The following is a 25,715-nucleotide window of genomic DNA, read 5'->3' as shown; positions in this document are numbered from 1 at the left end:
ACCTGAACTGGACATTGCTTGCAAATGCTCAAAATATACCCCCCCCCCCTCCTAAATGTAACCCCCCCCCCCCCCCGGGAAATTGCCATCATACCATGGGTTGAGCCTTATGAGGGACATTCATATGATTATATTTTCAATATGGATGGGGGTATTGGTCTTCATGAAATATTGTAGAGATCAGTTAAGGGTGGGGGGTAGCTCATCGGTTGGATAAATTAGTAAAAAATCCCCGGTATAGATTTCTATATAGAAATCATTGAATTATGACTGTTTAAAAATCAATTTGAGGTCCGCGTAAGACTGATCCGAGCATGTACTATAGAGGGCAGCAAACAATGAGCTATTTTTGTCATTTTTTTCGACGTCAATTTCTATAAAACAATAACATATTTCAGTGTCAAATCTGGATGGGAAAAATCTGATTTATTCTCCATTTATCATACCGAATTCCTTGATATCGGACTGCCAATATGGAGGAGAAGACGGATCAGGATTCGGATGTGAGTGCCATTAAAGTTCAACTTATTCAAGTCAAGACGGAGCCGCCAGACGAAGATATACAGGCAAGTTACCCCTGTCCCACGTATTTTAAATGGTGTTGGAAAAAAATATTTCATTCATTTTTTTCTTCAATATGTTATTATTAAGGTGTGTTCAAAATCATTTACTTGTAGTTGTATATACAAAAGTATTCATTTGAAATGGAAAAGGATTTGATAAGCCGATTATCGTGATGTCTTAACAAGTACAAGCGATCTTTTTTTAACGTCTTTAAATTTTTAATCAAATTGAAACATGATGATGAAGGTGAAAATTATTGTAAAAAAGAGATCTAGAATTTTAGAAAAGTAGAAAAAACCAAGGCGCTTATTCAGAATCATATCCATACTTTGACCCATAACTCTGGCTTGGAGATACTTTATTAAAACCTACCTAAAATCAACTAAATTGTCATCAATTCTTCATTAATGGTCATGATTCAAAAGTTGTTATGTTTGTCACCTGTTTCGTGTCAATTTTCTTATCTTTTTGGGAATATTTTTCCTAAAAGCATTACCAGAGCTACCAAGTGTCATGCATCGAGGGTCTGAAAACTCTGTCACGCATCAGGGCCAGAGTAGGGGAAAAAAATAAGTAGTAATTGCTAGACTACCTGTACGTACTGGCCCTAGCTCCTCGCAGGGTTGTGTACATATATCGCATGCATGATGCACGTAGCATGCATGCAGGCTGGCTATCATGTCATGCGTGTGCACGATTTCGAAATATACGCTATACGCTATACCCTCGCCCGCGCGCCGAGTCATGAAAATGTCACGCAAAGCTGATTTTTTAACTTGGCATCTCTGGATATATACTTTTCACGGGATTCATGGCAAACTACTGCACAATACAATTGCAATTGCATACTACATGTATACTAACGGTGGGGTGCGGGCACGCACGCCCGTACAGTATGTGAAGTTAGCAACCGTAATGAAGAATTGCTTAGATTAACTTAACAAGGATCTAAGCAATTCATCATTACGGTCGCTAACTAACTTCACACACATGTGCACGCCCGTAATTGTATTGTGCAGCAGTTTGCTGTGAATCCCATATACATGTACAATGTACATACACCTGAAGGCAACTAAAGTTAATGCACAGATATCTGTGCATCGCTGATATGAGCAATCATCCACTTTTACGGTGCCATATTCTTGCTTTTTAAGAAAATGTCTTGTTTCACAGACAGATGTAAACCAATTGAACAAGAGATTTTCAGATCTCATTCCATATACTAGCTCAAAATCCTTCCATATTAATTGCTGAATGTTGTATCTTGATATCTTGGATAAAACATCTGTTGTTGTTAAAGGGCTACATGCAGGGCAGGGCTATATATTTAAAGGTTGTATGTTCATGACATGAATCCATGTGATTGTGTGTGAATTTGAAATTCTCTCGTGTCATCTGCTTCAACTAAGTTCTTTTTCCAATTCCAGGTCCTTCTCCGTGGCTGTGGCTAGTCGCTACCCACAGTATTTATGCTCTTTCTCCAATTCCTGGTCTTGCTTCGTAGCTGTCGCTTCCTTCTGTCTTTTCACATTTTGCCATTGTGTTTTTGTGTGCATATATTCAATTACAAACCATTGAGAATACTTGAGCAATGCTTTAACCATTCTTAATGAAAACAAACTCTCGTTCACAGGACTATGCTGAAGACACCATGAATGAGTTGCTGGCTATTTATGGTTACAATGAGAAAGTGGAACATGGCGTTACCCAGAGTATGCAGTTAGCCCCAAAATATCAGAAGGAAGGTTAGTATTTGTTATTAATTTTAAATTATTTAACTCTATACAAAAGTGAGGCTTTTAACAGTTATTTCCAAGTTACACTGTGAAAATAAAGGGACAGGGATGGTATTCTGAAGCTCGGTCAGGTAGAGGTATGTTGATTCAAATGCTTATTTCAGAGGACCCTTGTTAAAAACATAAAATTGTATTTTCTTAGTCCCAACTTGTCTTTAGTCAATAAAGTTTAAGTTCCTTTGTATTACATTTTTGCTTAAAGCCTGTCAGTACTAATTTGGCTAGTAGGGATTAGACCACCCAGGGTGGTAACTGACAAGTGGCTATCTCATCAAATCAGCTCTCAATTTAACATAAGATAAAGAGGACCATGGGGGACCAACAGTCACCGCTTAGGCATTGTTTGCTATATAGGGCGCAAGTATAGAGGGCGCAAGTAGCTACAAGTACGACAGTGTGGCTTTAACTCTCTTCATACATGGTTCAGGAATGTAATGCTAAGAGCAAACCATTTTCACAGTTCTATTTCTTAACACTATTACTCCATTCCCTTTTTCATTGCGGCTTGGAAGAGAGAGGATTGAGAAAGCGGCTTCTTCTGGCGCATGCAAACAAAGGTGATGAGGCAAGCGAGTCGGGGAACGTCACGCCCGTGTCCGGTTCTGATCCCCAGTCGGCAGAGGAGGAACCCAGTTCACCTACTAGCTCTCAGGATGCTTCAGGTAATAGGTTCATGTTCATGTACAGTAGGTAGGATATGAAGTGATCATATTGTCCGCTTGGAAGCCAGAAGGATGCTGTTAAACCTATATAAAAGTGTAGGATTTAATGCCTATCTGTCTCACTTAAAGCCTCGGTCACAAATGCCATTACGAACTGCTACGAACGCCGTACGAACGATTTTCAGACAATGGAAATTCGGGAAGACAATGGAAAAACGGAGATTTGTACAAAATTATCGTTCGTACAAACGTTTGTGACTGTAGCATAACATTTCTGGGGGGTGTTTCACAAAGATCCAAAGTTGAACTTATCTCTAAGTTTGACTTAACAATTATGGAAAGCCATTAACATCTATGAAAATAGTTTGTACAATTTGTTTTAAAAGGCATAACAAGTTGATTTAAATCAGTCATATTTTCTATTATCAAGGAGATTCCATGTTCTTGATGTGGAATAAATAAAGAGTCTAAAATACTTGAATTTTGGCTTTAGAATATATTTTTTTTAAGGCTACAAATGGCTCTCCATAATTTTTATGTCCAAATTTAATTAGAGATAAGTTCAACTTAGGATCTTTGTGAAACAACCCCCGGATTAACATTATACTGAAATCTGCAAGTTATTTGCAATTATCACCAAGGGGTCACGACATTAAAGTTCATGAACAATGTTTCCAAGCAGTCATTTCTATATTGGTCTTCTATAATGACAGGATTTGAATGTTTACATGTGTGTACATGTAGTGTCAGATAAATTGCACAGTTTCCATTTCTCTCTCATAATCCTTTGTATCGAGTTACATACATGAACTTTTATATTTTACATTTATTTGGGAAAAGGCCTGTTATTAATTTTGATGTTTGAAAGTGTATTTATTGGTTAAATTATAAATTTAAGCTGCTAGTAAGCCTAAAGTATTTGAAGTTATGGTAGAAATAACCAGAAAGTTTATCTTCATGGGAAGGGGATCCATTTAAGCTATTATTTATGCCTATTGCCTATGACTATTTATAGGTCTGCAAATATATGTGTAATACTCTTATTAAATTCAAATTATTTTTTGTTTTTATTATGAACAGATATGCTTGAAGGTCTACAAGAGGGTGGCAAGTGTAGCGATAGAGACCATATTACTTGTGCTTGGTGCAAGAGTCCTGGCTTCAAGCATTATACCCTTAACACCCAGACCGAGTCGAAAGCTTTCTGCAGTGAACGCTGCTTCGCTTCCTGCAGAAGGGCATACTTCAAGAGGAACAAGGTCTGTGACTGGTGTCGGCATACCCGTCACTTGCAGGACTACATCAACTTGATAGATGGAGAGCGGAGGTTACAGTTCTGCTCCCCGAAATGCATGAACCAGTACAAGATGGAATCCTACTACAAGGATGGTCCGTCCCTGAAACGAAAAGGGACCAAAGCTGGTGCCAGCAGTGGCAGCAAGAGCAACGGTTCCGCCCCGGTGTCGCCCACTTTGCAGCAGCAGAGTTTATCAAGAGGGAACAGTCCAGACACTGTCTCCCAGGATACATCGTATCATGATTCCCAAACTAGCCCTTCTAACATTCCATTGTCTGGGGTGTTCCAGACCAATTCCAGCTCGTCGCAGTCCTTGATGGGTATGCCTCAGCTTAGGCCAAGTGGAGTCTTTGGAGTGCAGACTGTCATGCCTCAGGCCATGTCCTTCCGCCAGGTTGTTCCCCAGATGCCAGTTATGCAAGTGGTTGGGTCTGGAGGGGTGCCTCTGAACATGGTGCAAGGGCTTAATCAATCCTCAATGGCTGGCTCACGTAAAGCAACTGGCCGACTCAACCCGCAGCAGTGGGGTAATATTCAAGGGATCCAAGGTGTAACCAGCTTTAAGAAGATACGACCAAAACCACAAGGCAGCAGTGCTACATTACCCAGCAGCACAGTGACTTCTGCCAGCAACAGCGCACCATTCAGTAAACACAAGCCCCGTCGAGACACACCAAGTAGTACTTCAGCAGCAGCAGCAGGAAGTTCTGTCCTTCCTCCTGTGACTGTCATGGTCCCCCACCCTGTCTTTATACCCATTCCTGTTCCAATTCCAATCCCCATTCCTGTTTGTAGAGAGGTTTACGAAGCTGCTATGGCAAAGGTCAAAGAAAAAGCTGATGAAACTGAACAGGAAGCTGCAACCTCATATGATCATGATGAGCAGTATGGGAGTAAAACAGAGAGGAGGAGGATATCTGACATGTTTACTAATGGGAGCTCTCATTTGCCATCATCTAGCAGTACTGGGGCCTTTGTGCCCTACCGCAGCCATCCTGCAGATGTGCAAGAAAACGTAAGCAACAGTACTGATGGTCACTCCATGGATGCCATGTTATCCAGCAGCATGCAGTCAAATTTCACCATGCCCCCCTCCTCCTCCTCAGCCAGTGAGGCCTTGGAGTCCAGACTGAGACTTCAACCTCAACGGCACCCATCTCACATCAGTACAGCAACGGTAGAAGCTATGCACCGCTCCATCAACTCCCGCATGCTGCGCCACAAGTGCCTGCAGAGGAGCGCTAGCATGGACCTTAGCTTTGGCCGCTACAACACCCTCACCGCTCTCACCGACTTCCTGGGGGAGAAACGTAGCTTCAATCCCCTCCAACATGGTTCTCATGGTAACCAGGAACTACCTGCCAATTCCCATGGATTGAACACCAGAGCAAGCCACCCTGCACTGCCCACCAAAGGAGCGGGTGAGCTGTCACCGAGTGTACGGGAAGCCCTCCGTTGCCACCTTACCCGCAGACTGTCCCAGTCAGCCCTCAACCTCACCGACGTCGGCAGATACCCGGAAGAGGACCGACTGCGCAGGAGCCAGAGCATGAGTCGTCTGCAGGAAGACTCGGACAATGGTCACCACCAAGAGATGGAGGCCATCAGCTCCCATACAAGCCTTGAGAAGCTTGCTGATACCAGCGATTCCTCGGAGCATGTCGACCCTCAGATGTGTGGCAGCGGCAGCGGTTCCTTGCAGATTGATGACTCAAGTTTGCAGCCAACCACTAAGAGAAGATGCCTTGGAAGTCCAAACCAGATTGACTAACAAAGAGCAGTGGTATGTTTTATTGGTCCTACATGTATGGTTTCAGATCCACCTGTCTAGCTGGCTGTGCCTTTCACCTTGTACAGTTCATTCACTTGTAATGTATGTCTACAAATCTATTTCAAATGTGGAGCTGCATATCTATAATCTAAAATACCAGGGAACATATGTTTCCAAATCAACGAGAACAGATCTTTCTTTTTTTTTTATCCAGAAGGACGTTAACTCATATACTCTGACACAGAGTCGACGCCCTTTTGGTTCCAAACAGACAAAACGGTACATATCCATACAGAAAATAAAGGAAATGCAATGTGTGTTAGGACACACTTTACTTTATGTGTACTCAATTATTTTTACTTTGAGAACACACGTTTGAGGTATGTCCAAATGGTTGTCCCTGAATTGTCATGTGTTATGGTAGCATTCCTAGATGTAATGTGCTCCATGTGAATTACCCTGCTAAGCTTGATGTAATTAATGTAGTCCTTGTAGTTTTCTGTTCAATTCATTTTTGCAGCAAACAGCACAGGAAACTTCAGCTTGAGTATATAGGGTGTTCACTCATTTATATTGCAGTTGTCCAAAATATGCCTGTACTCGTATATTTGTACTTGTCTTGACCATACAAGGTGATTCATTAGCTGCAACCCAGTGAGCTTTACCATACATAGGGTAGATGGTTGTCTTTGACAGCGTTTGATTACAGTGGAACCTCATTATGAAGAGCTCTGTTATAACAAAGTGATTTTGCTGGTCCCAGTGGTTAATATTCTTCTTTTTTTTACACCCTGATATGTAAAAAAGATTCCTGGGCCTCGTTTTATAAAGAGTTGATATTATATACAACTTATTTGTGATTGATTGGAGGACTTGCGATTGATTTGGTTGTTGTTGTTGTTGTTGTTGTTTGGTATTATTGGCGTTTCATTCTTTTTAGAATATTTACGCCTTTGGATCAATTGCAACTCTTTATAAGATGGGCCCCTGATATAACAAGGTAATTTCCATTCAATTCAATTCAATTCAATTTATTTATTCCAATTCTAACAAATACATTAAAAAATAAAAGTACATATGTACATGTATATACATGAAATATATTTAGGAGAACAATACAGTACAAATTGTACAAAACGGTATGTTTAGAATTAGGAAGGCCATAAAAACTAGAGTGAGGGTCTTGTCGAGACTGCCAACCAAAGAAAGCATAAATAAACAAAGACCAAGATTGCACTGTATTGTGTTTTAGGGTAGTAGAATACAATGAATAATGTACGTCATGACATATTGGACATTGTAGAATGTGATCTATGGATACATGTATCTATTTACTGCGTACTTGCGCAACTGCACATACACACTGTGCTTGGAACCATCTATCATAGGTTATCTAACCCCAACATTTAGTAACTGATAGTCAACCAAAGTCTGAGATATTCACATGTGGTCTGTCTTTTTATTATTTCAACCTAACGGCCTAACCAAACCTAATCTAACCAAAGTTGACAGCTGCATTTGCGAGTATTGAATATTTATCCCAAGTTATGTAGGCATTATAAGGAAAGTACTTTACTACAGTCTATATGAATAAAAAGAAATCACAATCCCCCATCTCATAAAAGTTTAGTGTAATATGATATGCACTCCCTGTAATTGTAGTATTATTATTTTTAAAACTCAACTGGATACACGTACCTCAGCATTTGTTGTGCATCATTCTCAGTGGAATACTAGATGTACATGTAAGCATTTAATGCATTTAAGGTTGTGATTGAGTTTTTCTTACTGACACACACACTATATTTACAGATTATTTTAAAGGTTGAATAGCATTTCTGTGAATAATCACTGTACATCTTAGCATTATTCTTGCCAACACTCTCTACAGAGGAATATTCGTAGATGTTTGTAGATCAAAACAACTCATGAAATAAATGACAGAATTAAAATATTATTAAATTCCCTCTTGAAATTCGATTCGAGATTCAATCAGGGGGTAAATCTATGATTACTGAAATAATTAAATCAGGGACAACAATAATAATAATAATAATAATAATGATAAAAGGCATTTATATAGTGCTGTTAAATTAATTATTACCTTGGCTTTAGCCTAGCTGCCATTACAGCGCTCTAGCATTTCAAGGAATTAATTCCTGCCAGGTACCCATTTACCTCACCTGGGTCGAGTATGACAAATGTAGATTAATGCCTTGCCAAAGGACCTCAGTGGCGTGTCGGGAATCGTTTCACAAAGTCTTTTTTCAATGACAAATGAAAAAAATGAGTGACAAAACTGCTGATAACCAATCAGAAGCATGCAAGGATTTCACTAGCTTATAACAAAAACTGTCATTTTTTAAAAATTGATGACAAGTTTTGTGAAATGGGGCCCGGGTCGGCAAAACTAATCATAGCCTGGCATATGCTGGCATATGCTTAACTCTGTACATGCCACACAGATAATTTCCCTGTGGCATACTTTGTATTTATGGTGGGATATATATAGATTTATATTTCAATTCAATTTCAATTTCAATTTATTTATGTTTCTAACAAAACATTACAAATCAATTATGAACATTAACAACAATTTAGGAATACATAATGGACACATATTATACATGTATACATGTACCAAAGGCTTCAATATTATATACTGTACCTGTTTCCAATATAAGATTAATCTTTACCGCTGTTTATAGGGTTGTCATGGAGCTAATCAACCCTGGAAATGGGAAAATTTGCAACGCCATTGTGTTTCAAAAAGCAATCCTTCTGTCAATAAGCCAGTTCATAGTTGCAGTCTGAGCATGAACAGATTAAGGTCATTGCAGACCAAATTGTGAAATACACGGAGAAAAAATACTGTATACATGCTCATGAAAGTTATGTAATCATTCCTTTATGCACAAATGGTGCACTCCATGATACACAGGTGGAAGTATTCTTTGAAACGCGGAAACAAAGGCTATTTATGTAGCACCTCCATCGCTGTAGGAGTGATTATTTCAAATGTTCAAAGTGAGACCTCTTCATGTTTTGAAGATCTGTGGACAATCGGGGTTATTTGGGACATGTGCTAATTGTGAACTGGTCTATTGGTGCCTGTTGTTGTGTGTAAAATTGCACATGTGGCAAACAAGCGACAATGCAGAAAGGTGAAGAAAGCAAAGAAAGTCATTAAGTATATATAAAGCTTGCTGTTCAAAGAATCATTGATTTATTTTGTAGGTGTGCACACATCTACATGTATGTTTACCTAGCCTAATGCCCTTAGTAATTCCACATGTAAGTTGTTATCCTGAAAGATACCTTGACCATTGATGGTAACTTTGCCATCAATGGCAACTACCATGGAAACCTTGATTTTGATTGGCTGTTGAGCCCTGTTACCATGGTAGTTGCCATTGATGGAAAAGTTACCATCAATGGTAAGTCCCGGCCCGGCCTGGCCCTGGTAAGGCTTTTTGGGACATATATATTCACTGTATTCAAGATTTTGAAATCATATTCCCTTTGAAGGCAAAAGGATGGACACTGACATTTTATTCAGTGGTAATATGTTTTGTATACTCATCAATATCAATTTCAAGTTTATTAAATCACATGCTGTATTGCACTTCACAAACATTCAATTGTAGCTCAATATCAAAGAATGTTGACCATATATGTTCAGTTTAGCTTCAGTTTGTGTAAACATTTAATACTTTCTTGCAAAAGTTTTTAACCAGTATTTGATGTGTGATGTACATGTCTGTATTTCACTCAAGTGACAAGAGGATCTATGTTTAAAAAAAAATATTGATATATTTTACAAAGATTATTTCTTTTTTAAAGTTTGCTGCGATATGGTTTGAAGTAGAGCCTGCTTCTAGGTTTTTCAAGAGACATTTCAAGGAAAATGTATATTGGAAGTGCGTTTTTGTGAATATGTTTTCAATTTTCAAAGATATTAGTGATTAAACCTGTTTGATTGTTATATATGCATTTTTGCAAAGCGCAAGAGAGAGGATAAACATGTGTGAATTCTTTGTCACAGATACGATGATGTACGTGGACAAAAACTCTTTAAGCATCAATATTTTTGATATATGTATTGAAAAAAAGATATATATATATATATATATATATATATATATATATATATGCCAAGTGGCAATGTAAAGGTATTTGAGTCAGATATTTATATTTGTATAACAGATGAATATATTTACACGTATGAATTATTTGTTGTGCTATAGTTTTCTGTGGTTATTGTGCGCATCATTCGTGACATGACATTCTTGTACATTGTATCTTTGATAGTACAAGCCATGTACATTTGTTAATATTTCACATTTTCTCTTATTTGTATTGCTAATTGTGATATAATTCTGCCATAGAAAGTCACATTATTGGGAGGCATTTGCAACATGACTTTCCAGTAAGGAATGGGGAGGGGGTGGTATAGGGTTTTGTTCAACCAGGGCACGGTGCCCCCTCACCCCCTAAAAAGAAAGATGTATTTATTCTAACAATATCACATAATAATTTACATTTACCAACAATTTTACCTCAAATGTAGAAAAAAATTCTGCTTGTCCTCCTCACATAGAGATCATCTTATAAAGGTACTATGTCCCTTTTGCAGCCAACCTCAAATTCTGTAGAGCTTTGCAGGAATTATGAATATGTCATGTATGTTCTATCTGTGAAATGTAAACGACAACGTTAGCAGTGTCCTAATATTCAAATTATGCAAGGAAACCTGTTTACTTGCTAGACTTCACTGTCAGACACTATTGGGTGACTGACTGGATTTTTTTCCTTCTTTGGTATTAACATACATAAAATGAGCTGTAAAGGTTACATGAGCATTTGTCTACATCAATAACCCACTTCTTGTGATGGCCAAAATTAAACTGATTGAATATTTGTGTAGCATAAAATGTATGACCATTTGGTACAATGGTCTGAAAATCAAGACTATTACTTATTGGCTCTACAGCTTCTAAGTCGATTTGACCACTAATAGTCGTTATTTTCCCACTTGAAGACATTTTCAAGCCCAACCTTTTTTAGGGAAGTTCTAAATTAGTATTATCTTTCAAATGCCATTGGAATTTAACCTTTTCATTTTTTTGCCTGCAAATGGGACATAGTACCTATAAGAAGCCAAAAGGGCATTAACTCATAATCTAAAACATAGAGTTAGTGCCCTTCTTGCTCCTATAGACGGTTTACTAACATATTCAGATTTTATGCAACTTTTTAAGCAAAGGTTGTTCAGGAAACCTGAAGGCTTGCCTGACATAGCAAGAAATGGTGTATGCAGACTGGATTCTGAGTATTGTAGTTCATTCATTAATAACAGGTTAATGGAAAACCTGGTCACTAGGTCCCCAGGAAAGGAACATCCATAAATTTGAATGTGTTGGTATAGTACTCTGTGTCAATATTTTCATTGGTGTGCGATAAATTAAATTGTTATTCATGCTTCATATTCATGTATGAGAAATGTTTATGAATTGAGGAAACTACTTTCAGCATCACTGAAAAAACACCAATGTTAATTTCTAATACAAATCTTGGATCCTACAATGTACATGTAATACGATAGGGATGCATTCTTAAATTAAGAATGAAATTAACTACCTGCAATGATGGATATAGTTTTTGATATGTCTTTCCCATTGCACTAAGTCATATCCATATTTTGTTTATATTGTAGAAGGAACACATTACCTACATGTTTATTCATCAAGATATTTTACTACAGTACTATTTGAGAATCACTCCCCCAAAATGTACATTGGAGATTAATCAATATTTGCATGAATCCTTATGAAATGTACCGGTAGTTGTATTTTGAGGAAAATTAAAATGTCATATTTGTGTGTGAAGATAAAAGAAAGATTAATGTAAAAATGGATATTAAAAATGAACTTTCATTGGACAAAGAGACATGTACATTGACCTTTTTGCTACTGTACTTCAATTTTTGGTTAGACAAATCATAAAATGTTTACCATTTTTTATTTCTAATTACAAAAGAGTTTTTTGTTTGAAGGCAAAAAAGCCAAGATATAAACAATTTTGTATTTGTGATGAAGTAATCACTCATTATCAATGCTGTCATTCATTTGTCTATGAAATGTGTACTCCAAAATAGGTTTTAGGTTTGGGTCTATGCTTTTCTCAATTTTTTCTTCACCCAATTATAAAAAATACACTCATTTTATTTATTTATTTTTTAAAAGCAAGTCCTATTTCATATTGAAATATGTCATGTATTGTTTATATATTGGAAGCTTGGATAAAAGCCAGAGTAATAAGAAGAGTCAGCATTTTGTACCTACATGTAGCAGGTAAAAGCATTTATAAATCAGACTATTACTATCATTAAATAGTATTTTCACACAATACAATAATGGTTCAAGTTATTGGGAAATCAAAATGATAAGGAACTATTTCCATTCTTGTTAATTGTAATGATCGTATATGAACTCTAAGCAGTCGATTGATAATATATTTTGAACACTTTCAGTATTCCAAAAAAAGAGAGCACTTATTCTAAGCAAAACATGAATTCATTTTTCTTTTCGTATAAAGAGCCTTTTTCTTGCCTGTTTTATCAAATTGAGACAGTTTCATTATTCCTTTTCTATTTTTTGTTTGTTTAAGTATTATCAACTCCTTTAGACTCTATTGAACGTATAAAAACATTTCATAGAGCCTCGTCAACTATTATCAGGGATGTGAGTGCAGCAAACTAAAAAAGAGGAGATTTGCAAAGCGTAGCGAGCAGACTCATACCCAATGGCTGGGGGTCCAGGAACAAAGCCCCTAATGGGGGTCGAGGGGGCAAAGCCCCCCGAAACCAGAGGTTTTTGCATTTTAAAATGTAGAGAAAACACTATTTCATAGGGGTAAGATTATAATTTTACAATGTTTTAAACATTTAATTTTCCATATTATTTACAATATACATAATAGAGTACATAGAGCATCATTTACTAAATTTCTTCACCATTCCATATGATACCAAATCCAGAAACATCTTCTATTATGGTCTACAATAAAAAATGATTAACGTACCTAAAGTTAAGTATTTGATGCTCTAAGTATTTCTCATTTGCTAGTTCTTTACTCCAGTCATTTTTTTTTCAGTACTTTTTTGCTACTAGAAGGTAGTTCATGCATTTCAGATTTCCTTTTCTCCACTTTCTTCATCAGTTTATGTGTGTGCTCCACCCGTGCCTTGTCAGCATCTTCAATTGCTTTCTCCTTAGTTTGTTTCTTTGAAGGACAAGCAGACTTTCTGGGTACAGTTTGTGACATTCCAGACTTGTGTTCCTTTTCCTGTACATATGACTTGTATGCTGATCTCATATTCTTGCAGAGTTTGGGATTTACCTGATCTTTCAGGTAATTTTTTCTTCTGAAATATCTGATTCCTGATTTTCCACTTGCTGTTAACTCATACTTCACTGTTTGTATGGATGAAAATGTTTCAATGTGCAAGTTGGGCCTTTCAGTGTTTAGAACATTCCCCATTATACTGAAAGATGACTCCACCTGTGGTCCATGAAAGCAACTAACCAGTGCCAGTGCCACTCTTGTCATAACTGGATATTTCTCTCGTAATGAACTCCAGAATATGTCTATTCTCTCTTCTGTATTAACAATTTCTTTGTCTGTATTATACTGCCTTGCTTCCTTCTCATATTCATGAGTTTGCACATCTTTCAGAGCAAATGCCACTAATTGTGGTAGCTGGAGTAAGCGCTGGAGTGTGATTGTGTGGCCTCTACATGCTGGATCAATAGCTGAAGCACACCTCAGCAGTTTGTTGTTCACTGGCATCTTTCTCTGTAAGGTTTGACCACATTTCAGATATGCAGTCTTTAGCTTGTTCACTAGTTCACTTGCAGCAGGTCCCTGTAAATTCTCCTTGATGTACCTGACGAGGAACACCGCATTGTCAGGTAGTATGTTCTCCTCACTCACATTTACTTTATGCAAGGCTTGTGTGTTCAAGATTTCAGGTTTAATGAAACATACAAGAAAGTCCTTCAGTAAATCCTGCTGTTTGTCATTGAGTTTGTGGACAAGTGGTGTCACAGACTGAAAATACAGGACATACTTCTTGAGCATAGGAAGAATGGAGGTGTAAATGTGGAGAAGTACTTTGGTTTTACTCGGGGTATGGAACAGCTTCTTCACAATCCTCTTCTTACGGTCTTTTCCAGCCTGGGTCATTGTTTTTGTCTTATTTGACATTTTAGACTGATGTTTACAGATTTCCTTCTTTACTGATTCACTGATTGAATGTTTTTGATACATGCTATCAACAACTGGGAGATAAGTTGAACTGTCTGATCCAGACAAAAAGGGATAGTAAAAAAGTATCAGAGCATCTAGCAATCGAGATGTATCTACACAAACATCGTATACAGAAAGCCACCTATGGGGCACATATCGCTCTGGAATTGTTGCTTTGATGCCCAGTGCATCACAGATGAAACGCAAGACCTCTTTTTGGTCACTGGACCACTTGAAATCAGTATAGATGTCATTGAGAAGTCCCTCGATGTAGTTATCAAATCCATGGCAGAAGGCTTTTGCAGCATTATGTGCGTGGTGGCATGAGTCTCCATCTATGTCAAGCAACTGAGGAGCTTTCTTACTTCTAATGCGTGTTTCAAGTCCACTTTTTGAACCGCGCATGACGGCACAAGAGTCCATCAAAATAGAAACCAAGTTCTCCCATTTAAGGGAATACTTATCAAATAGAGCTACTAAATGATTGTACAGAGTCTCGCTGTTTACGGTCACTACTTTAAAAGATGACAGATGTTTTGTGACTACTTTGTTCTCCTTCTCTGAAAAATAACTGACTAGGACAGTTACAACGCGTTGATTTGTCTCACTTGTGCATTCATCAATATTCAGTGAGAAGTGAGAGGATTTCAAATCCTCAATGAGTTCTTCATGAAATGTTTTTGATAATCCATGGGTCATCTTATACGAAGCTGTAGTTCTGTCCATTGATAAATTTTCGAGCACTTGTTTATCTTTGGCAAGTTCTTGGTTAAGATGAATAAGATCATTCACGATTGAAAATGGCAGGGAATGTTCAGCTGTAAACGCAAGTATGGTTGCTTCTGCATATGCCTGTCTGTCGGGCAATGACACATTTGGCTCAGAGAGTCCACCTTTCAACTGTTGTTCATGCTTATCCAATTGTTTTTTGAACATGGGGTGAATTCCATATGTTGATGTAGTAGTCATTGGTTGTTTTTGACCTACAAGACAAACAAAAAAAAAATATATAAATAAATGAATAAATACAAAAAAGGCAAACTCATGAACAAGGTTACATTCATATACATGCACCTGCCCAAGTATCACTGTACTCACCCCAAATTCTTTGAAAATAAGTATGTTCTGTACGAAATAATGCATGACAATATATGCCAACATTTATATGTAGAAATGAACAAATCAAATTCCTGCCCACACACACACACACACACCCATCACATGAAAATTTGGGCAGCATAACACCCCCCTAGGCACTGGCCAGCAAAATCACTGATGCCATTCAAATGACATGATTTGACACATGTAACTTGAATGTACCAGTCTTATTAATAAAACTTTCCAGTATAATTATAAAAATGCATAGGCCTACAGCACAAACAAACAACAACAAAAAACACACACACACACAAGAAAACAATTTGATCAGTTAAAGGATTTTGAGGGGTCCGCGATTCTAATTTCTAAAATACAATTGTAAACTCACCTGGAAGTAAAGTATTTGCTGCTCTCAGTTTCAAAACTTTTTGGTGTGCAACAGAGTCCAAATGATCAGTCAATGAAACTCGTCCACGAGAACCATATTTGCACTCCTTATCACACACTACGCACACGGCGTAGCCAGCTTTTTTTACAAGACGGAAAGAGTGAGAAAGTTTTTGATCTTTGTGCGTGAAGTCCATCCAAGACCATTTCCATGGATTTTTAACCAGTGGATCCCGCTTATCTTCCTCCAATGATTCCGAGTCCAATTTCGTTCCTCGCTCAATAAAATTCCGATCTCGAGTTGCCATGTTGTCTCATATTTCACAGATTTTCTTTGAAAGTAATACATATTTCCAAAAGAGAACGCCGATTCTGATTGAAATATCGTAACAAAAATCAATAGCACACTGCACGAAGACATGTGAATCAATGCAAACACCGTACCGTAGATAGTATAGCGATCGAAATGCACGGTACGCCCGGCGCACGCGGCGCGCTGAGCTAGCAATACTCGATGCAGGCGCTGTACTATCTTTGAAGCAGGCGCGCGCGCGCGCTTTTGCTTTTGTATTAGTCTCGCATTCGCAGACCCTTAAAGTAATAAGTTGTCTTGGGGCAAAACGCGGATTTTTTCAATGGAGAAAATAAAAACGCGACGGGGCGATCTAAAAACGCGGAAATTCGCGGAAACGCGGAACTCTCACATCCCTGTATTATCTTTCAATGATTTTAATCATTTGATTCACCTTGTACATTACATCGTTCTAATCACAGCCCCTATAATGAATTCCCAAAGATGTTATCAAGTTTTTTTTAGTTTGTTGTGATGTATGTATGTATGTATGTTTAGTGTATAGTGTAAATGTGATACATATGTAAAGTAACACTATTCAAAATGCATATTATATTTTGGTGTCTATGTATCAGCTTTGTGTACAATAAAGATATGTCAAGCACTGAGTGACACTGCTAAACATAAAGGAAATAGTGAGCCTTTAATTTGTGTGTGTAGTTTTTGCTTCAATTTAAGGAGAAGATACAGAGAAATTCTGGGGTGGTATTCTGAATTCTAGTATACTTTTTTTTTTGCTCGTGATTTGAATGTTATTGTTGTGATGAAAATATACAACATCAATCAAAAACTTATCTATCAAGGTCCAATTTGTGATGAATGTTTGTACCAGGTGGCAATGGGTGGGTTAAAGAATAAAAGATTGATTCAGTTGTTTTCTTCTTTCTGTACCATGTTCACACATTTGAAATACATGTTCCAAAATTGACATTTTGACAAGTTAGGCAAATCTCTCTCTCTCTTTCTCTTTAATCTAATGACATTGTCCATACCGGTACTTAATTTGCTCTCTTGCCATTTGCTCATATTCTACATGAAAAAGTACAAATTCTTCAAAGTCTGCAATTTATTTCAGATCAATATATTTTTATTTTTCATAATTTTCTTTACACCTTTAAAAGGTGATTCATATAAATTTGAAATATATTTACATATTTATATTGCAACAATTACATACATTTAAATGTTTTGATGAATCATAGATTATAGAATACATAAACATGACTATGTGTACATCTTTGGAAAGATTCTTTTTTATTTTAAGTCTTATAAATGTAGAAAGAAAAATACTTAAAAATTCACGTTGTATATTAAATACATCTCTAATACTGAATCAAAATTGTCACATAAACATACATGTATTTTCACATATGTAAATGAAATAAAAAGAAAATGAACATCAAACACTGGTATCATATTCCCTTTACATGAGGATAACATATCTAATCACAAGAAATGTAGAATCTAGTTCAGTACATGAAGGAAGGCAATTGGGATATTTATTATTCTATGAACTTTTCTTTAACAAACGGCTTTAAAATGCGGTTCCCTAGACACAGGATTCCACACTAAGATAAACGTATCGGCAAGATCTCATTCTCATACTATAGAGCTCTTAAAATTATTAGAGAAAAACATTGTTTCTTCTCATAAGTACTGTCATGATGTACAAAATACATGTACAAAGTTCTGGTTCTCTTAATTACAACATTTTTCATGGTTCTTAATGTAAAATTCTGCTTTTATCTAAAAACTGATTCCATACTGATTTCTTTTCTAGTCCTTATCAAATGGTGACAACACAAACTGGTATAAAAATATGAAATTTAGGAGGACACACATTTAAAGCATTGTAATATCTTTCTCAAATGGTTCTATAGACTTGATAAAGCCTCAGTAGCATATTATCTTTGCAAATTAACTGATACACCTGTATGTATCATGACTTTCATGGCACAAGATTCACGGCTCATGGCTGTGGTGAAGGCATTGTCCACTTGGTCGAGGGGGAAGCGATGAGTGACGAGGTCTTTGATGGGCATCTGACCGGAGGACAGCATGGATATTGCCTTGGGGTACCTTCAAAGTTAGATTCAGGAATACAAACAAATTATGATTTCCATTGTGCAAGAGTGATACTGGATTGTAATAATGATTTGAATTAATGATAATACGATGAATTTACTTTAAAAATCGTGTTCATGTCTTGTACATGTATCTTAAAATACATTTAATGACAGATTTCACTTAATTTGATCTCTTCCTCTTTGCTCTTGCACTCAATATCTCATTTATTCACCAAGTTAGAACTTACTTTCCCATTTACAACCCCTCTCTCTCTCTCTCTCTCTCTCTCTCTCTCTTTCTCTCTCCTCTCTCTCTGTCCTTCCTCCCCCTATCTCTCCCGATCACTCTCTCTCTGTCTTTTATTTTCTCTCTCCCTCTCCTCTCTTTCTCTGTGCATCTCTCTCCATTTATCAATGTCTAAAAACAGAAGAACTACTACTGTTGGTAGTGGTCATTGGCACAGACATAATATTTCAGCGTCTTTCTATATAATTTTAAGAACCACAAGAACTCACATGTTTGCATAGCGGAAGATCCCTTTCAGCGTCAATTCTTTGGTGGATATGAGAGAGATGGGAAGCTTTGGCTCCAAGGACCCTCTTCCTACCAGAAGGACGTTTCCACCCGGTCTGCAAGCCTTCAAGTGAAGTGGGGCAGAGGGAAAAGCAAAACAGTGTTTGGTTGGACCAAAAACTTTTCACACCCACACAAAAATGATCTGTGCACTGTTATCACAAAGAATAACAAACTACATAGTCAGTTCAGAGCCAAAAGGACATAAGAATTGTGGATGGACCAAACAATTTTCATATATAATATTTAAGGAGGTTCCATACTCAACACAAAAATGATATTAATTATAACAAAGAATAAGAAACTACATAGTCTGTTCAGAGCCAGAAGGGCATTAGCATCGGGTTATTATATACATGAATTAAATGTCCTTCTGGCTCCAAACAGATGATACGATACATGTACATTTAAATAAATAACTTAATAGCATGTAAAGACAGAGCATTTCATACCAAGGTCTGCACACAAGTTACAGTATTAAACTTAACATTTCAGTGTGCATGTGTTGACTGGTCTACTCTTGGTTTATGGTACCTCTATCCAGAGTGCACTTTACATTACAGAACTCTTCATAACAGTAAATTTGAGACCGGTAGTTTGAATACCGGTATACGATAATGGCATGGGGGGGGGGGGGGGGGGGGGGGGGGGGGGGGGGGGGGGGGGAGACAAAGGAACACATATAAACTACCTTTAAAATGGGTAAAATCCCTAAACCTACCACTATACAGGAGATAAGAGCGATGTCAGACCCACAGCACTCCATACCACAATGAGGCTCACAGCCCAGCAGGTCAACGACCTTCTTTGCTGCCTCCTCACTGCTAAACCCATTGACATTCAGAGTGTAGTCCGCTCCATTCTGCTTGGCTACACTCAGCGATGATCATCAATATCTGCAAAGAATAGGGTGGCGTTGCATTGCAATTTTGTTATGGTATCTTATCATTTTGAACAAGCAACATCTGTGTAGGGCTTCTTTGAAATTAAAACTATTTTTATAATGTGTAATAACTTGATTATAGTACATTGTTATTCATCAATTTATGTATCAGACTTGACACTCTTTGACTTTGTGTACATTATTTCTACCATTGTTATCTATCTGTGTCTATTTTATTTCAAATCCAACCTCAAGTTTTGGTTGCAATAAGGAAATAATAATAAGAACTGGCTTCAATTATTTTAATTTCATCAAAATTATAAAAAAAATCATAATCTAAACCTGTATCATGATATCTCAATTGTATTATATGTTCATAAACTTTGTTGACACTACAGAATTTCACACCATAAACAAAATTTACCCCTTCAGTGTCTCACGGTTTATAGATACATGTAGTTACCATTCATGACTTTTAAATATTCGAATTTAGGATTTGAATTCTCAGTTTTTTTGTTAACTTTGGCTTACATATCTACCATTGGAACACCCTTGACAACAATGTTTGATAGAGCTTTCTTTCAGAAAGAAGAAAATAGCTACTTCTAGTCAAACGATTTCATTTTAGGACAGAGCTGCTCAGTGCTGCCCACAGTAACATAGAAGAGGCTAATGAGCTGAAAGGGGAAGTCCATCCTAATATTAAGTTTCACTGATGACAACTCCAAAGAGTCATAACTTCTTTTTTTTAATTGAATATTGCTCATACTTTCACTAATTTATTTCTCTAATTTTTCTGCTAATATTGAAACCAAGATAATATTAGGGTGGACTTCTCCTTTAAGACCATGGAAAATTGAATCTAGTTTATTTGGAGAATTATTGTCTAAATATAAAAGTTACCTGTTATAATGACTTGACTTGCTCCCATTGACTTCGCTGTGAGCATTGTGAGTATACCCACAGGACCTACATTAATAGAAGCATTGAAGAAGAAAGCAGTGATTTAAACATGTAGAATAGAGACGAGAGAGAAGAAGGACATACCCATAGTGATAAAACATACAGTTCACCTTACAACATATAATTTAGTATCGTTTTAATATTTTTTAACTATTGAATACTTGATTTGTCACTTGTACAAGCTCATCAAGGCATTTATTCTAAGCGAATACTGTTCACACAGAGCATTAGCATTTCAGTTTCAAAACAGACTAAGATTCCTTTAAATTCTTCATACACAATGCACTTTCAATTCAATGTTTCAAATTTCTAATTCCTAAGCAAACCCAGTAAAACTTGATAATCTTCGATAAATTTACAGAAAAAAAATGGGTTGAAGAAGAAAAAATGACAGCAGAGGTATTAAAGAATATTTTAACCCCTAGACTACTGAATTCTCTCAGTCACATAGACTTAATACAGGAGCCAGCTGCGGGTGTTTAAAAAGATCCTAAGTTGAAATAAACTCTAAGTTGGACTTAAACATTATGGAGAGCCATTTGTAGCCTTAAGATAAAATATATTCAAAAGCAACTGAAAAATTTAAGTATTTTAGACTTTTCATAAATTCCACATTAAAAGCATGAAATGTCCTTCATAATACAAAATATGAATGATTTGAATCAACATTTTATGCCTTTTAAAATAACTTTTACAAAATATTTTCGAAGATGCTTACAGTTTCCATAATTTCTAAGTCCAACTTAGAGATAAGTTCAACTTAGGATCTTTTTTAAACACCCCCTGGTATTAGTAGACAATGGGTTAATTGTAGAGCAGACTCACCACTCCCACATATAAGTACTTTGGATCCAAGAGATACTTCTGCTCTGCTGCAGGTGTACAGCGCCACTGCTAGGGGCTCAACTAAGGCCCCCTCCTCATAGCTTACATTGGATGGAAGTCTGGAAGGGAGACAAGGGTATGGTTAGAGCGAGGATTTATACTTTTATACAATAGAATGTGACCATTATTAACCATTAACTACTGATAGGGGTTTAACCCTATTTAGCCCGGGGGGGGGGGGGGGGGGGGGGCTTGAGAAGCCCCCCCCTCGACATTTTTCGCGATAATTTTTTAACGCAAGAAAATCTTGCACTGAAATTTGTGACTTTTTTCTTTCGAGTCTTGCGCATCTTTTGAAAGAAATTTTTCGAAAATCGGACCTACCATTACAAAGTCACATGACCTTTTGTCTTTGCATGTCAGCCCGAAAATCGCTCATTTTGTGATTTGTGTACAAAACATATGGAAATCTCATTTTTTTCAAATAAAGAGATAAAACATTGGTTATTTGGTCTTGTTTAAGTTGAGGTGTTTATTTTGGGGTCAAAATAGTTGAATTATAGTTGGAAATGAAATAAAACAACAAAAACAATAAAAATACATGAGTTAAAAAAACAAAGAAATACATAAGAAATTATCAAAACAATAGATAACATAAAGAATAACCCTGGTTTTCAATTTTTTGTGTTGTATTATTATTCCAAATGGTCTAACAAATATATGTAGTGAGAAAGAATGCTTAAATATGAATAATGTCTGATTTATGGGCAAAAATGTGAATTTGATGACCTTATTTGCATAAATTACCATAAATATGCAAATGAGTGAATTTTTCAAAAAATTGAAATTACCATAGTAATCTATACACTTCACTTGACATGTATGCAAATTTTCGCGGCGATCGGTCGTTTCACGGCCGAGATCATAGGGGGGGGGGGGGCCTGAGAAGCCCCCCCCCCCCCCCGGGCTATGCAGTTTCAAAATAGCCCGGGCTAAATAGGGTTAACTAGGCCCCTCCTCATAGCTAACATTGGATGGAAGTCTAAAAGGGAGCAAAGGACACATTGAAAGGGAGGCTATAAATACTTGTAGCTAGATGTGATGAGTTTAATAACCCATTAACCACTGATAGGGGTTTAGCTAGAGCCCCTCCTATTAGCTTACATTGGATGAAAGTCTAGAAGGAAGAGATCAGGAAGGAGCATTCACTTCAAGCAGAAGTGAGTAGCAATAAGGCAGAACTGAGACTTCCTACTTTTACTTTGTTAAAAACATTAAAAAAATAGTGCCTGGATAACAATAATGTTCCAAATATACAGAAATCTTCTGCTTTACCATAGTGAAGGATCCCTAACTATGGCCTCCACATACCGGTAGTTACAGCATTGGGAATAGCAATATGGCTGTTTATGCAACATCCAAAGAATCATTAAATGAACCAAACATCTTCATTTTTTCATTTGTTAAAACAGTATAATGTTATGACAAAGCAGTTATTCTTTCTCTTCTCTTCCATCATGTCTGCTTTTATCCTTTCCTTTTTTCTAAGCGCATAGGGACTTTATTTTTATGATATGCGCTATATAAGAATGGTTTATTATTATTATTATCCACGTTTACACTCACTTGAAGCAGAAGTCAGCTGCATGGAGGTAGTACTGAGACAGGTTACCGTCGACGGGAGGTGTGGCACAGAACTGAACGTCCTTGCACAGGTTGTACTTGCCCACTCGGCAGAGGCTACACATCCTACATGGCACCCCAGGCTCTATAGCTACACGGTCACCTGTAGAGAGAGAGAGAGAGGGAGAAATACAAAAAATGTTATTATAATTTGACTGATTTTGTCCTGCTACTGATAGATTCCACTGTAGCAAACTCAAATTTTGATTGCTAAAATCATCAATCATTAGGCATGTGCTCCTATTTAAAAAAAAATTGTCATACAGATGATCCTTTTATGGCAAGTTGTTGTTTTAATGATAATTAACCTCGGTTACTCAAAATACATGTTCATGTTTGCAAATGCATTACAAAATCAGAAAAAATCATGAAATGAAATCCTCTCCAAAGTACACTATAGTCAGATGATAGAATCATGGTGTTTGCAATTGCAATGGGTCTGTGTTCAGCAAATAAATAACATTTACTTTCCATCTACAACAACTTTCTGAATATTTCTTGCGATGCATCCTTAATTTTGAAGTCTATCCATATATGCAATTAATCCTGGAGGTACATACAAGAGTTACCACCTACCGACTTCTAAATGCTTGACCCTGGGCCGAGAGCCGCCACCGTGCCGCTAGCCTCATGACCTATGACCATAGGAGCGGTCAGCTTAAAGCGGCCACAGTACCATGTGACCAGTACTTGAGGTCAGACCCGCATATGCCCACTGAGTGGACAGCAAGCAGAACCTCTGAGAAAACATAAAGTAATAGTTCATATTTTAAATGTTTAAAAACTTGTTTCAACATAGATGAATGCAACTATATTTCAATAATATTTCAAGAGGGGGGGGGGGGGGGGTGGGGGGGGACACAGAGAGAGGGAGACAGTGAATGGGAAAGTAATTTCTAACTTAGTGAATAAACCTATAACTTTAAATTATGTCATAACATCACTCAATCTACTGATGATAGATAAAAATAATTTTATGTCATCAATATTACTAATATCACCAATAACTCAACTATAATGGTCAATCCATACTGATTTTTTTTCTGCAAGAGATATATGGGAGGGTGTCAATCTGAGTTCATCAAATTGGTACAAAAGAAAAATTTTGGCTGATGTTCTCAATTTTATGAATTATGGTGACAACTATACCTGTCAGAAGTAAAATATTAATAAAGTTACAATGTATGTTTTGATTAATTTGTAAATATCAATTGGCCATAAATAATTACACAAGGGGAAATAATTACCATTTGGTCCAGGTGATGTAACAGGCCGTTGTTCCTAAATTAGGACAAAAGGAGAAAGAGAAACATAAATAGACAGATAGACAGACAGATTGAGAGAAAGACAAATAAAAAGAAAGAGAGAGAGAGAGAAAGAGGATACATAGTTAAACATTACATGTACTATTGAAAGGCTATGTTCAGTTAATAAAAAAAAGCCTTCCTCCACTGTATCACTGAATATTTTTTCTCTTGAAAGTTCTTCTTTTCATATAATTTTTTTTAAATAAATTTATTTTGGAAGGAGGGGGGGGGGGGTTGTTAAAGCCTACTTGCTCCCTCTATAAAAAACATTGCTAAATCAGTGACCATTGGTCCCCCATGATCCTCTTTTTCTGAGTTGATGAGATAGCCACATGTCAGTGACCACCCTGGGTGGTGACAGTCTAATCCCTCCTAGCCAAACCAAAGAGATACTTGGCCAAACTTATTCAGATGTCATTTAATGCAATCGATTTTGGATCTATCTTTTAATGTTTTTAGAAACTCACCATTTTGATGTCCTTGATACCACACAGAACTGCACACTGAGTTTCTTTGGGGAGATCCATTGTACATGTAGTTAAGCTGGAAATTACACATTTTGAATGATATAAAAAGGGGAGAAAATAAACTTGAGAAGATGAACAGATTTTAGATATGCATTTATGGTGCAAACATCACACATGAGGAAAAAGAAAAAGTAGGAGAATGGGAAGGAGGAGGAATGGGGAAGGAAGACGATGCAAAGATGAAGGTGAAAAATGGAGGGGAGGAGAAGCAGAAGGAGCAAGAAGAGGAAAAGGAATGAGAAGGGGGGAGTAGGGAAGGAGGAGAAGAAGAAAATGAGGAGCTGAACAAGGATGGGATGGGAAGAGTTAAGGAGGGGGAAGAAGGAGGAGGAGGAGGAGAAGTGGAGGAGGAGGAGAAGTGGAGGAGGAGGAGGAGAAGTGGAGGAGGAGGAGGAGGAGGAGGAGGAGGAGAAGGAGGAGAAGTGGAGGAGAAGGAGGAGGAAGAGGAGGAAGAGGAGGAAGAGGAGGAAGAGGAGGAAGAGGAGGAGGAGGAGGAGGAGGAAGAGGAGGAAGAGGAGGAGAAGTGGAGGAGGAGAGGAGGAGGAGGAGGAGGAGGAGGAAGAGGAGGAGGAGGAAGAGGAAGAGGAGGAGGAGGAGGAGGAGGAGGAGGACGAGGACGAGGAGGAGGACGAGGACGAGGAGGAGGAAGG

At 37.3% G+C, this 25,715-nt stretch overlaps 3 protein-coding genes across 3 annotated transcripts; 1 reads left to right on the top strand and 2 right to left on the bottom strand.

Moving 5' to 3' along the window:
• The first annotated feature begins 336 nt into the window (after positions 1 to 336).
• LOC100889053 (sine oculis-binding protein homolog A) lies at positions 337 to 6,984 on the top strand. The gene is made up of 4 exons (XM_003729408.3): positions 337 to 566; positions 2,198 to 2,309; positions 2,873 to 3,022; positions 4,103 to 6,984. The coding sequence occupies exons 1-4, from the start codon at positions 474 to 476 to the stop codon at positions 6,088 to 6,090; spliced, it is 2,343 nt and encodes a 780-aa protein (XP_003729456.2). The 5' UTR covers positions 337 to 473; the 3' UTR covers positions 6,091 to 6,984.
• A 6,026-nt stretch (positions 6,985 to 13,010) lies between these two features.
• Positions 13,011 to 16,601, bottom strand: LOC115928235. Its single transcript, XM_030995233.1, has 2 exons — positions 15,887 to 16,601; positions 13,011 to 15,383 (listed from the first exon to the last, which is right to left on the bottom strand). The coding sequence occupies exons 1-2, from the start codon at positions 16,191 to 16,193 to the stop codon at positions 13,231 to 13,233; spliced, it is 2,460 nt and encodes an 819-aa protein (XP_030851093.1). The 5' UTR covers positions 16,194 to 16,601; the 3' UTR covers positions 13,011 to 13,230.
• Positions 16,602 to 17,302: 701 nt separating this feature from the next.
• Positions 17,303 to 25,108, bottom strand: LOC585198 (sorbitol dehydrogenase). The gene is given in 11 exon segments (XM_030994214.1): positions 17,303 to 18,316; positions 18,820 to 18,941; positions 19,599 to 19,752; positions 20,292 to 20,295; positions 20,664 to 20,729; positions 21,549 to 21,667; positions 23,175 to 23,334; positions 23,804 to 23,905; positions 23,908 to 23,970; positions 24,479 to 24,512; positions 25,006 to 25,108. Coding segments are annotated over 11 exon segments (1,059 nt in total). The 5' UTR covers positions 25,066 to 25,108; the 3' UTR covers positions 17,303 to 18,141.
• Positions 25,109 to 25,715: the final 607 nt, after the last annotated feature.

This window comes from Strongylocentrotus purpuratus, unplaced genomic scaffold (assembly GCF_000002235.5).
Source record: "Strongylocentrotus purpuratus isolate Spur 01 unplaced genomic scaffold, Spur_5.0 spur5_scaffold_21, whole genome shotgun sequence".
Lineage (NCBI taxonomy): Eukaryota > Metazoa > Echinodermata > Echinoidea > Camarodonta > Strongylocentrotidae > Strongylocentrotus > Strongylocentrotus purpuratus.
Note: the sequence above shows the minus strand (reverse complement) of the source record. Positions and strands in the feature narration are given on the sequence as shown.